Source organism: Fundulus heteroclitus, chromosome 7, assembly GCF_011125445.2.
Source record: "Fundulus heteroclitus isolate FHET01 chromosome 7, MU-UCD_Fhet_4.1, whole genome shotgun sequence".
Lineage (NCBI taxonomy): Eukaryota > Metazoa > Chordata > Actinopteri > Cyprinodontiformes > Fundulidae > Fundulus > Fundulus heteroclitus.
Genome location: NC_046367.1, coordinates 23,854,893 through 23,869,040, shown reverse-complemented (window position 1 = coordinate 23,869,040; position 14,148 = coordinate 23,854,893). Strand labels below are relative to the sequence as shown.

At 40.0% G+C, this 14,148-nt stretch overlaps 1 protein-coding gene across 2 annotated transcripts in view; it reads right to left on the bottom strand.

Moving 5' to 3' along the window:
• gpm6bb (glycoprotein M6Bb) overlaps positions 1–14,148 on the bottom strand; it is a 48,045-nt gene that overhangs the window by 5,843 nt on the left and 28,054 nt on the right. For both annotated transcript variants that reach the window (XM_012873249.3, XM_012873250.3), the window contains exons 2-6: positions 5,282–5,468; positions 3,536–3,692; positions 3,196–3,364; positions 1,127–1,200; positions 962–1,027 (exon numbers count right to left, since the gene is read on the bottom strand). In XM_012873249.3, the coding sequence (XP_012728703.1) occupies positions 962–1,027; positions 1,127–1,200; positions 3,196–3,364; positions 3,536–3,692; positions 5,282–5,468 (653 nt within the window). The remainder of the gene's footprint in view (positions 1–961; positions 1,028–1,126; positions 1,201–3,195; positions 3,365–3,535; positions 3,693–5,281; positions 5,469–14,148) is intronic.

Here is a 14,148-nt window from a genome sequence, read left to right as displayed (position 1 = left end):
TTTCAGATGATGGTTAAGTCTGCATTTCATTTGAAAAATGAAGGTCGCCGACTCTGGAGGAATAGTGGAGAGGAACAGAATCAAAGCTATTTGAGGGCCAGTCTCGTTTCCACAGTCAGTGATGTTTGGGGACCCGTGTCCTCTGTTGATGTTGCTCCACTGGGTTTTTATCATGTCCAAAGTGTACCAGGAAAATGTACAACACTTCATGCTTCCTCATGCTAACAAGCTTAATGGAGAAGTACCACTTCCTGCTTTAATGACCATGCTGTCACTATGCTTAGCAGACCTGCAAACTCTATCTAATCTATTAAGTAACGTCAAGAGGACGATGATCACCTTCATCACACGCTGCACAGATGCAATATTTCATGCAAAAATTAGTTCTGACCAAGACCTTATTACCAGCTGACCTGCTTTATAAAAATCTCTTTTTATTGGTCATATGTAATATACTATTTTTTAAAGAGGGTGAATGAGGGTTTTCACTAGCTATCGGCCATAATCCTCAAAACTATCAGAAAATAAACACTTGAAATATATAACTCTGTGTCGAATGAGTTTCCGTTTTTAAATTTGAATTACTGAAATGAATTAACTTTTCAATGAAATCGTAATTTACTAAAGGTGTGCCCATCTGTTATCGCTCATCAATAAAGTCATCAATCAGTTTCTCAAAAAGTTAAATGCTAAAGAACATTAAATGCCTGTTCTTGATTAAATGAAAATTAAAGTTATTTTTCCGCCCCCACCCTGAAGAACAAACAGAGCCAGGTGCATCTAAGCAAACTGTAAACAGCAAATGGGTTTGAAGCTGTGAGGAAGCCAATGGCAAACCGTCCCTGGTGTGGTTACACAAACCATACAGTGATGGAAAAAGAGGAGCATCCAACACATAATCTGCTGACACAAATCATGCAAAGATGAGCTAAAGGATTGCAAAGCTAAGAGGGAAGCTTACCAAAGCGATCACAGTGGCTCCAGCACCAGCGCACGCCACGATGTACAGGTGGTACGATAGATAGAACTGAAAAAGTCATTTTTCACAGTTGAAACCTTTTTTGTGCCATTCAGCACACAATGCATCTATTTTGACATTTTATCGCTGTGGGTAAAAGTGTTGTACCTCATTGCTATCGCACACGATACCAAGAGTGTTTCCGCAAACTTTTCCTGGTGTGGCGTTCCATGGAATAATTCCTGCAGCCGATAAGATTCGCAGAATTACTCTTCAAGTTCTCAACATGGCTTTCTTATCAAAACTGGTAAAACATGTGGCTTATAGACAGATGTGAGGAGTTACACCTCCCCCCCCCCCCCCGAGACAAAATCTGAGAGTCACAGGGGCCACAGAGAAGGATAGATGGATACAATGATACTTGTAACAAGAAAAAGAAAGAAAAGGAAAGCAAACAAAAAATTTCACAATTATGCATGTTGGTCTATTATATTAAATCCTAACAAAAATGCATTGAAGTTTGTGATTTGAAAGGGGCAAAATCTCAAAAGGTTAAATGGGATGAGAGTATTTTTGAAATGTACAAGAGGACTACAGTATAACACATGATTCTGATGGGAAGTTTTTGTTTCAAACTATTCTTCTGAAAAATGAATACATAGTAAAGCAATAATGTGGTGGGTTACTTTATAATTATTTCTTTTTATTTTTAAAGATAGTATGCAACCTCTACTGTACACTGCTAAAGAAAGTACAGGAATACTTCTTTATCAGAGCGTAATACCAGCTGGATGCCATCTGTTCTGGTGTTAATTAATCTAATAAAAAGGGGAACTAAAGGGGCAACAATGACACAACCCCAAATACAGGACTGGTTCAGCAGGTGGAGGCAGCAGACATTTGTTCCCTTCTCGTCCTGTTTTGATTTTACATTTTAGTAGTTTTGCATTTGGACCTGTCCAGGGTGTACCCCGCCTCTCGCCCAGTGAACGCTGGAGATAGGCACCAGCACCCCCCGCGACCCCATGAGGGATAAAGCGGTTTGGAAAATGGATGGATGGATAGTTTTGCATTTGACCTGGGTCAGTGTCACTGCTGGCAGCATGAGGTGATACCTGGACCCTGCAGAGGTTGCACAGGCGGTCCATCTCCACCAGGATGGCATATCAATATGGGCCATGGCCAGAAGGTGTGCTGTGCCTCCCTGACCAGTCTCAAGACCACGGGTGAGATTCCAGGAGACAGGCAATTACTCTAAGAGAGCTGGACAGGGCCATCGGAGGTCCTTAAACTGTTAGGGGGGCTGGTTTCTGCTCGTTAGTGGAAGGACGAATAGAGTGAGTTCTTCCAGAGCCCTACAGACTGACCTCCAGCGAGCCACTTGAGTAAACCTGCCTGACCAAACCATTAGAAACAGACTTCATCAGAGTGGTCTGAGGGCTGGGCATCCTCTAGTACAGGGGGCCCCAACACCCAGGGGGGTCTGTACAGAATAAGAGGTTTGCCATTAGGTGTCGGGATGAAGTCCTTAGATCCAATGTTAGACCCTTGAAAGATTATGCAAACAGTTCCCAGAGAATGAAGCAACTGATAGCATTGACTGGCCTCCATGCACTCAAGACCTAAATCCAAAATAATACCTCTGGTACATCATGATTATGTTCATCCAACGACACCAGGTTGCCCCTCCGACTTTCCAGGATGCCCTGGTAAGAAACTGGGAGGTGATAGCCCGGGACACGGTCCGTCACCTCATAATAAGGAGCACGGCCCTGACGTTTTCAGGCATGCATAAAATCATCTTTGGGTGATACGAACAACTGGGTACCGTTTTGGGTTGCCACATCAGTTTTTCATCAAATGATGTGGCATCCTTTTGTTCCCAACACATTACCCGTTCCCTAGCAATATGGATCTCCAGAATGAGTTATTTTCCAAATGAGCTCTGATGTGTTTTCAAAGTACTCCTACAATATTTTTTAGCAGTATATTTTGGGTATGGTGTAATTTTATCTTCCAGGAAGACCTAAAGATTTATTTTTACAATGCATAAACTACCAGTTTTTACTGTTTTGAGTAAAAAATTCAGGCAAAAAGAAAGTTGACTGCTTGACTAAAGTATTAATCTATAGGAGGATTTTTGGCTGACCTTTAAACCTTTCATTTAAACTGTTGTTGTGGTTTTTGGTTCCAAACCGCAGGGGTCTTTGGGCGCAACTAAAAGAAAGCTCTCTTACCATACTGACGAACATCCACACAAAAGGAGTCTATGGCTGTAGTGTTGGCCATAGGGGACTTCATGGTGTTGCAGGTAGACCACATGTTGTAGAAGAGGAAGACGGGAACAGCCGAGAAGCCGAACACACCGAGCCAGGCGATGCCCAGGATGTACGTGAGGAACACAAACTAAGGAGACAGAGACAAGAGAAGGAAGGAGCTAAAAAAAAGTATTCTAAAGTGGGTCATTTTGGATAGTAAAAAAATCTAGAATGATCTTTAAAATTTATCACATCCCATAAGAGCTGTTTTTCCAAAACGTCCTGTTTAAATAAAAGCAGTGTGGTTGAGCTAACATACCATTCCACTGATGCAGCGTCCACAGATGGTGGTCTTGAACTCGCTGTGCAGCTCCTTGACGGCGCTGGTCGTGTAGAATCCCTCGGCGAGCAGGATGATTCCATACAGGAAGAAAAACGAGGCGATGCCATAGATGACGTACTGCATCAGCTGTATTCTGTGGAGGAGCAAGGTCGCAGGTTTAGGCTTTGGCGTGCAGGTGACGCGGCTGCGGACCGCAAGATACAAGCGCCCGGCATATCACTGTTTGCTGTGTGGGGGGGTTCGCTGCACGCAGAGTTTTTATTTTCCATTCAATCTTAAAAATATGAGAACCCTGGGTTTTGAGAAGTCATCAACAGATGGTTGGGATTAAACAAAACGTGACGCGTTTTAGCAAGTCCAAATGTGGGGATAGCAGGTGATGCACGTCTCTGGAAATCCTCCAGGCAAAAAGACAGACTGTGGACGTCTTAAATTAAACAGTGCACTGAACATAAAACACATGTGCAGCCCTGCCGCATGTCATCCTTTTTTTATTGAGTAGACAAATGGGGGTGCTTTTAAAAGAGATCCATATTAGGATGTTCTCTGGGATCAGGTGAACGTGGGAGACGACGTCGGCTAAAAATATCCCACATCAAGCCTGCCAGCCTTTACAACAGTGATCTGGGTTGACATTTACACTTCTTTTTATCGTGATGCGTATGTAGAAGCCTATATTCCGGTGAGTATGCTGGAAAAAAGGATGCTAAAATGAGATAAAGATTTCAGAGCTGTGTCTTTGTTTGCATTTTTAGAAAATGGTGAGCAACAATTCTCCCAAGCAACTGGCATTCATTTCCAAAATATTCATACATAGAACTTTTTTTTTTTTTTTTTTTACTTTTCATTTTACAACCACACAAATATGTTTTCAGATTTCTTTAACCATCTGAGTAATTAGATATACAGTATTTCATTGGAATTTTGTGTGACACATGAACAGAAAATGGAGCATAACTGAAATGATACATTATTTGGAAGAAAATGTGATAAATTTGCCACGCATTTGTTTTTAGCTCCTCTAATTAAAAAGGTGTCCGCCAACTTAGGCTACAAATGCAGCTGCAAGGGTTGTGCCATGCAGATACGAGCTTAGCACACCTAAAGATTGACATTTTATCATTTATTCTTTGCAAAATTTTGCAAAATATATGGAGCGCCTGTGAACAGTAATTTGTTTACAACAGATTAAAACCTGGCATTTGGTGTGCAGTGCTAGTTTTCTCCAGTTCTTAGTTTTGTATGAAGGCCATTTATCTGACTCAGGGGCCTTTAAACGGGATGTCTTGTGACTTTCTTTCAAACAACAGCTCTCTACTACTTACCGCCATTCCATAAAAGTAATGTTTATGTTGAGAGTGACTAAAAGCCGACAAATTCTCAAAAGCTGAGGTTTGGATCTCTGCAGTTCTCTGTGAAACATTTGAAATGTTGGGTATTGTTTGCGTGCATTTGGAAAGGCACACAAAACTCTCAGACAAATGAAAAGTTTAGATACCCTTTTTCTTTTTAAAAAAAAGAAAGAACTAAGAAAAACTTGAAAACCACGCATCGTTTGTCTTTTAATTTACAATTTTTTTTCTCCCTTTGATTCGGTCCGTCACATAAAATCCTAATAGAATACATCAGCTTTAGCTAACAGAGAGGAGAAAACTTTTTTTTTTTAAAAAGCACCGTGTTGTACTCTATGGCAGCATCAGGTTCAAATATGGGGTGACTTACACGTCAGTGAGCATGGCGTGATCGGTTGTGACCTTGGAGAAGTGGGCTTCCAGGATGTTCACCGTGCCGGTGAGAGCCACATGGCCACATCCACAGAACAGGGCCACGCCAGAGAAGCAGAGGATCGTAGCAACCAGCGACGCATACGGCACTCCGCCTAAACATTTGATGCAGCACTCAAAGCAACCTGCGTCAAAGAAACAGAGGAAAAAAATGTGTTACGGGCAACTGCGGTTTGATATTATTAGCTCTAAAAGACCATGAGGCGAATAGGGATAAACATCTGCCCTCTTGTCTAAATAAGGCTCAGATTTGTTTTTTTTAAAAACCCACAATTAGTATAGAGAGGAAACAAACCCCTTCAACCGTGTCTACAAATGTCTGATGTAAAGCAGCAGCGGAAGCAGCTTGCCGTCTGCCCCTGAGGTTTCACAGCTCACGTCGCCTTCATGTTTTTTTATCTGACAACTCGCCACCACTCTTAAAGGCCACTAATGGCTGTCCGGCAGGTCAGAGCAGTGGGTGTCTGCCTCTGCCGGGCGCTAAAGGAAATCTATAGCAGCTGAACACGCGGGGAGGGAAGTGACCCAGATGGGTCCGTCTCATCCAATGGGTTCTTATGCCGTCTGAGGTGGGGCTATTTACCACAATGCTGTGTCTGTGGGCACGAGCTAACAAGCAGCTCCGCGCTTCAAATCACATCCACATGTGTCTGACTGGAAACAGGAGAGTGTGGAGGGAGAAGTGGGTCGTTTTCTTTGCTCTAACCATTGTGCGAATGCCTCGTGTCACAATGCAAATGAAATATTTAAGGCTGCCATGAGATATGGTTTTACATTCAAAATCGAATGAATGGGGGGAAAAAAAAGAGATGGAGGTCCCTGAGAAGGTCTCATCTCCAACACAGCTCCACAACACTTTTCTTTGGTTTGTTTTCTCAGCGCCCGAGATGTTTTTTTTTTAGCTTTTATTATACCTGCAACTCTGGTGTTTGTTTAGACCCAATCAGATATACTTTAATAGTCCCAGAGGGAAATTACCCAGAATTGACAAAGACTCCTGGATAGGTGTCCAAACGTTTCCAGAAAGAACTGAACAAAAGTCCGAATGCCTCCGATTTAAGCCCGTTTGGTGTAGCGATGACCCTGATAACTGAGAATTTGCACAGGCAACCTGAGGGATTGCAGGTGTAGGGCTAGCCCTTTTCAAAGTGCAGCACAGCGTGTATTTGCATAAAGTTCAAACAGGAGTCCTTCTTCTTAACTTCTGATGAAAATTTATCGGGGGAAAAAAAAACATTTTGACCACACAATGAAATCCAGAACATTTTTTTTTTTTTTTTTAAGATCAGGTCTTCAGCACTGAAAACTACAGCTGGACAACAAATGTTAAGCGTATTACGTAAGTTTGATTGGTTTGTTTTTGGTAAAGCTGTATCAGGATCCTGTGCCAAAAGTGATGGCCACATTAAAACACCTCATTATTTCTCCTAAAGTCTCATTTGGTTGCTGTCACTATGACTTGAGAAGTAAGTGTACACTATTATTTTGATTCCTGGATAATATAGGTGAGTGGAGATTCCTATTTTTAATTAGAAAAAAAGAAGTTTTGGCTTGGCTCTGTTGTGTAAAGCACACAACACTTGGCTATAAAATGCTGTCTGTTTATGAAGCACACAACAGTGCATAAGTGTTTTACTGTCATAGTGTATATGAAGCACACAACACCATGGCACATCACCTGGTTATGAAGCACTTAACGAATGAAGTTACAGTTAAAAGTAAAGATTTTGACAAATGCAGCTGGAAGAAAAAAACACAGCGTTAATTCACAAAATTTGATCTGAACAAACCATAAGATTTCTGGAAGAAATTAAATCCTATCTTATCTTAAAGAACGCCTCTTCCCTGTGTCTCTTTCATAAAGTCCCCATCGTGAATAATCACCACTGTTCAGACATTTGTGTGATAAAGGAAGTTAAAACAGATGATCTGCTCCTGGGCCAATACTTCTGGAGTCAGAGCCCTCATCAGGGCTGTTTGTGGTGTACTGGGAGATTAAAAAAAATAAAAATTTTCTCAATTGGTGCCTGCATAGGAGTTGCCAGGGCAACATGCTAACCACAATTTTATAAGTGTGCCCACAGCGGAGATGCGAGCTCGGGCTGTCGACTGTGCTTCTCCGACAAATATGTCAGGCGGGGGGACAATGGGTGGTGGAACCATGGGATATTGAGCCCAGCTCTTAAGTAAATAACAAGTTTAAAGCAAGAGCTGCTCCTGCTTTAGATGGTACCATCAGCTCCAGCAGAAGATATTAGCTTAAGGTCAACTCAGTTTGACTGTTCAACACTGCCAAAGGGCCGTTTACACACCCGTAAAAATGCTTTCTTCGCCATGTTTGCCCTCCTCAAGTCCACAAATGTGTTGAATGTGGTTGGGGTTAAACTTATGGCTGAAGTAGTTTTGTTAGTAGTCAACATTATTAGTCTATGATATGGCGTGGGAAAATGTCTGCTTATTTGGGGAAAATGACTGCCTATTTACTACTATATGGTGGTTATAATTATATTTTATAATTGTTGCCCTTTTTAAGCCTGGTAATAAAAAAAATCAGATTTAGATTTAGACTTGGACAACTTTTTTTGTCATTTTGTATGCACAGAGTGTGTACAGATAAAATTTATTTTGCATACAGCTTGAAAATTACAGTGAATTACAGTAAATTACAGGATAAAGTGCAGCAGTGATTTAACAGTAAACAATTGAAATGTAAACAATGCAGGAGAAAGAGAGTGTGCGATCACAGTGTACAGGTGAGTACTTTTTAAAAAAAACATTTGTATGTGCAGAAATGATTGTGCAAAGGGCATTTGTGCAAGAATACATTTTAGAAACAGAGTTCGGCAGCATTTGTAATGCTAGATAAGGATGCAAAAGTATCCTTATCTAGCATAAGGATGGATAAGCGCTTTCCTATTCAGCACTAAATGCATCACTGACATAATCTAAAGACATGAACAATTAAATTGAACTAAAGTAGTACGTTTAAGCAAGAGTTTTAGTGTTGGGTTCTAAAATATATATATATGTATTATATTATTTAGAGAAAGGACCTAGAGAAAGCCCAGGATTTATGCTACTTGTGTGATAATGGATCTATGACATGACTGAGACTAATGTGGGAAACCTAAAGAGACTCATCAGACAGGTCAGGGATAAAGTTGTGGGCATGTTTAAATGAGGATTGGGTTAGAAAACAATATCCAAGCTTTGAGCATCGCTCTTCAGTCCACTGCACACCTGCCAAGATGCTGCTTTCCACCTTTGCTGACAGGTCATATAAGGACAGCATTCATCTGAGAAGCAGCCAGGTGGCCCTCGTTCAACCCAGGAGAAGCTGCTGAGTTTTAAGGCTGGTTGGAGAAGCTGTAGCCAGGACACCGATTAGTGTTGCACTCCACTTATTTGGCCTTTATGAAAGAGTGGAAAGTAGAAAGAAGTTGTTTGATGATTGCCTCAACAAGCCATGTAGGGTAGACAGCAAGCATTTGGAAGGAGATGCTCTGGTCAGATAAGACTGTGTTTGATCTTTTTGGCCTACATGCAAACCATCTGTATAAAAGTTTAACAAGTTCAGCATTTTGCTGGGTGGATATTCTTCTTAAGCAGGGACAGGGAAGCTGGACGGCGCTAAAGATATGAATATTTTGGAAAGACCATGCTAAAGACTTCAGAATGGTTCACTGTCTAAAAAGACACCTACCCTAAACCTACAACTGGAGCAATAATAAAAGGCCTTACTTAAATGTTAGTAATCCATGATCAAAGCATTATAATAATAATAATAATACTAATAATACATTTTATTTGTAATACACTTTATATTTGAGCTCAAATCTCAAAGTGCTACAATGCCAAACAGATTTAACAAGTACAAACCTTAATATAATTAAAAATGTGTGGCATGACTCTAAATTGGATGTCTTCAGTTGTTTTTTTTTTTATTCTATCTGAGCAAGATTGAGCTACATTGCAAAGAGCAGGAAATAGAGCTGGTAGATATATCCTAATATACTTGTATTTGCTATGTTGTGTAAGTTTTTTTTAATCAATTTTTATACATTTTCTTTACACATTACAATTATACAATGCTTTGTGCTGACCTGTCACATACAATCCCAACAAAATACATTGAAGATTTTCACGTGACAAGAAGTTAAAAAGTTGTACTGGTAGGAATACTTCTGTACTGGAGTTTTATAGCAGCGAAAGGAAAGCTGTAGCAGCTAAAACTAAACAAGACCTTCTCCACGGCAGCATTAAAGCCCGACTGGTGTGTTGTTTTTTTTTTTTGCTAATCTTCACGGAGAAATGTTACAATGAAAGAATAGATTTTAAAACATAATTTTGTTTTTGCATTTTCAGATTTTAAATAAATATAGCTAAATATGAAAGCATTAAATTATAGGCAGAAACTGCTGGCCCTTTCTGATTGGATCACCCGAAATAAAAATCACGTTGGTCGCTCTGATGACTTTCACATGCTTCCAGTCCCTCGCCAACACTCCTGGTCAGGCCTCCGGCCCCTCCGGCCCCTTCAAGTGGCTGCGTTTTTGTTTTTTTCTGTGTGTGTGTGTCTTTGTCACAGAACATATTGAAACAAGAAAAGACAGAACCTCGAAACCGCAGTAATGGCGAGAAACACGGCCAAGTTTGCAACTGCTTGCCCCGACAATGTCTAGCCTCAAAGAAGAAGCTTGATTCGCCACATCAAGATCACGAGGAGAGCATGGGAGGGGGAAAAAAAGATTCTTGTGTGAGAAAAATAATGTGTGAAAGTGTGTGACATTGTGTGAGAAACTCTGAAAAAGGAAAGAAAAGAAATGGGAGTCCAAGAAGTCCTTGTACAAAGGGCCAGTGTGTTCAGCCACAGTCTGTCCATCATACTGGACTCTCAGGGCCCATTCAGAGAAGCAGTAAGACACGACTCTGCACTTCCGGCCCGCAGGCTGGAGGCCCAAAACAAACCCACCACTGCGCTTCATCCTGTGTACTAGCTCCCCTCAGAACACAGCAAAGCAATAACGGTCCCTTAATACTAGAGGAGGATCCCGTTTGTCAAATTTGTCAGCGTGGGGGACAAGACTGATATGAGATACGGCCAAGCTCAAACATGTCTGTCTTCTAAGCTGTTGTCCCTGCAGCAAATCCCAAGCTGCCTTGTGAAAAACTTTATATCAACTATCCTTTTTAGTCCTGGTTGAGTAGTAGTTTTCCTAGTGGTGTATGAATATAAATTAACCTAAAGCTCACATACAGATACAGAAGAGACAGGATAAAAAAAAAGAAAAAAATGAACCAGAAAATACTTTAAAACTAAGAGGAATAAAATCTGAAAACCAAAACACGGCGTCAACAGATATCAATTCACTCTATCCATTTGTGCCCCTGTTTTTTTGTCCATGTGTTGTGATATCCAACTTGCTGCCATTTTGGCCCTTTTGACATTGCATATCAGTTTTTTCCTTTTGGTAATAAAGTCATTTGAGAATTCAAGAAGAAAAATAAACATAATATGCTCAAATCTCACATAATCAATTGTACATTTTCAGAAGATTACATATTTAGCAAAATAAGCATCAACTGGTTTGTGGTATGTTAGAGCTTTAAAAGGTGACTTTAAAAATTAAGGTCATATTGTTTTGAATTACCTGGTAATGCAGAGGTGTTCCTCTCCTCATCTATCTGCAACATATTTCTAACCAGAAGTTAGGTAAACTATTTTTCTCTCATAATTTTTAGATTTCTGTGCCCTAATGATATAATTCTGGTCTTTTAAGAGAGGCAAGAAAAGGGAAGACCTCCCCAACATGTGCAATTGAAATGTGTAATGTATTCCCCTTTTTACCATGACATAATAGTACTTTTGTCCTCAGACTTTCACTGAGAGTTTAAAATCAAACAATTATTTAATGTGGTTACTGTTTAATTTAGATATTTTTTAAAGCACCATACTACATACATTACTAATTAAGTTACATTAATGAATGATATCAGATACCAGCATTACTATATAAGAACATAACAGTAGAAAACATACAATTTAATAAAAAATACCTTTATTGATTGGATTATTTTAGTACCAGTAGAAATTATAATTTATCTTCTGTTTTAATAAAGTGACTAGAAGATGTTTTACATTGTTGTGTAAATACTATATATTTACCCAAGTTTCCATACCAGGGGGAATCTAATAGTAGCAAATACCTGCAGTTAAATATGAGTAAGTTAAATTGCTTGAAATGAACTGCGCATAAATTATGTCTTTATAAAAACGTGGCAGAAACCCCTTTTTGTACTCCAAAAGACAAAAACAAAAATAATCAAAATTGCAAAAGAACAAAATGTCGAAAGGGCAAAATGACTGTCATCCCCAACATATTAAAACGCCTGTAAACAAAACAGAAAACGCAACAGATTTTTTTTCTAATCTAACTATTGTGAAATATGCACAGCAATGTTTCATTAGTGTGCATATTTGCAAAATACAGATATTTTTGAAATACATTTTGTGCCTCAAAGGACATGTTTGTTCTTCTGCCTCTAATCTGGTACATCTGACAGTGAGTCACTGCAACGAGCTTAGACTCACCGCTAAACCCTGCAGCTGGTCCTACATGTTCAGTATCTTCACCCCTCAGCCTTCACACAAGCTCGACCCAGAGACAACAACCCAGCTGCCCAAGTTTACGTCGACTTGAAAGCGGAAAAACATGCATCCATCCATAACCGTTTGGAGGAACATCGAAAAAAACAAAACTGCAATACCGATCCAAACAACCTGTTAAATCCTTCATCCAAGGCAGACACAAACACAGACACACCTTCTAAAACAAAGACTTTAACCAAACCCAAATACAAGCTCCATATTGTTAGCGTATGTAAAAGTATGGAACAGAGTCCACCCGCGCAAACAAATACATCTCAACACACTGTTGAGAATGAACACACTGGAACTCTGAGTCCTGAAGGAAAACTGCCTTCTAGCTTCATTAAAAATGCCATCCAGGGCCAATGTGAAACCCAGACTCATTGCTAACAGATGTCTCTGTTTACAGCCGTGTGTTGTTGTTTGTTGCCCCACCGGGGTAAACTGCCAGAGCGTCGTCTCATTTTCCATTTTCTGCTGAGAGAAGAGATGTTAAAAAAAAATGCCATAATGGCAACTCTCAGGGGTGTTGGAGACTTCTCAGCCACTACGCTTCTTAAAAAGGGAAACTTTAAACTCTCATTTCTAGCAACTGTTGATAGCTGCTTGGCGATAAAAGCTGTTCTTGGTCATAATTCCTATGAGTGACATGCTTGTTTTGCTACGCAGAAACTACATTTCAGACCTGGGGCTGTCCAATGTTCCTGTGCTAATCAAACGCTCGTCTGAAACATGAAGCAAACAAACTTGACACAAATATTCATGAACCCTGCAGAAGACAATCTATTTAGATTCAGTTCATGACAAAATAAAGTTAATCAAGTATGTGTTGTGGTCAAAACATGCTGACCCACTTTTCCTTGTCTGGTGGATATTAGATTTGATGTAAAACTGTTATTGTGATAAAGATCATAAAGCTTTATGGGTTTAACATCATGAGACGATGATTTACTGTAATTACACAATTATCAAACAATGCATAACATTTGGTACATTTCTTATTAAATTGATGCAGAACTCTCCACGTGGATACAGTTTGTTTTGCAGAAGTACTTGAACCTACATTATTTAAACCTTTACTTGTAGACATTTCGGTTTTTCCAGGACCACTGTTCTGAGCGAAGGCGATGCTCCACTGCAGTTTTAAGTATTTAACAAGTTTTCTTCTAGCACTGCCGTGTGTTTAAGCTCAAACAATCCCCACATCAACTCTGACCAGCTTCCTTGTTCCCGCTGCAGAAGAACAACCCCAGAGAATGATGCTGTCGTGACTATGACAGTGTTTTCAGGGTGATGTGCAGAGCTGCTTTTCTGCCACACAGTGTTTTTCATGTTGGCTAAAAACGGACATTTTGATCCAATCGCATCAGAGGGCTCCACATGTTGCTGCATCCCCTCTGTGGCTTCGGGCAAACACTAATAGTACTTGTTATGGCTTTCTTAAAACAGTGGCTTCCTTCCATTAAGGCTAGATTTTTGGTGTGTACAATTGATTTAATACTCTGAACCGGCAAGCTGTCAAGGGTGTACCCTGCCTCTTGCCTACTGACTACTGGAAATAGGAACTAGCAACCCCCGTTACCCGGCATGGAGAAGCGGGTATAGAAAATGGATGGATTACCAATTTATTGTCCTGCTAGCAGATTCTCCCATCTGAGCTGTGGATCTTTGTAGCTCCTCAAGACTTAACGTGGGCCTCTTGGCTGGTTCTCTGAACAATGCTCTACTTGCCCAGCCTATTCATTCTAAATGGATGTTCATGTCTTGAAACATTAGTGAACAGAACAGCTATATTTAAAGTGAGGATTATTTACACAGATGGACTCTATTCACTATAATATACTGTTCACTGGACTTTATTTAGAGGTATCAGTGTAAAGGAGGTTGAATACAAATGCCTGCAACACTTTTCATATATTTATTTGTAGATACTTGAACAAACAGGTCCAATATCTCTTTCCTTCCACTTGATGAGTATTCCCTTCTTTCTGTTGGGCTGTCACATAAAATCCCATTTAAATGTATTGAAGTTTGGCGCTGTAAGATAAAATATAAATAACGTCACAAGGTGTAAATATGTTGGTAAATTAATGTCTATATTTCCCTAGCATTGACGTTTGAGTCATTTACTTTTGTTTCACACCGAGATTTTATGG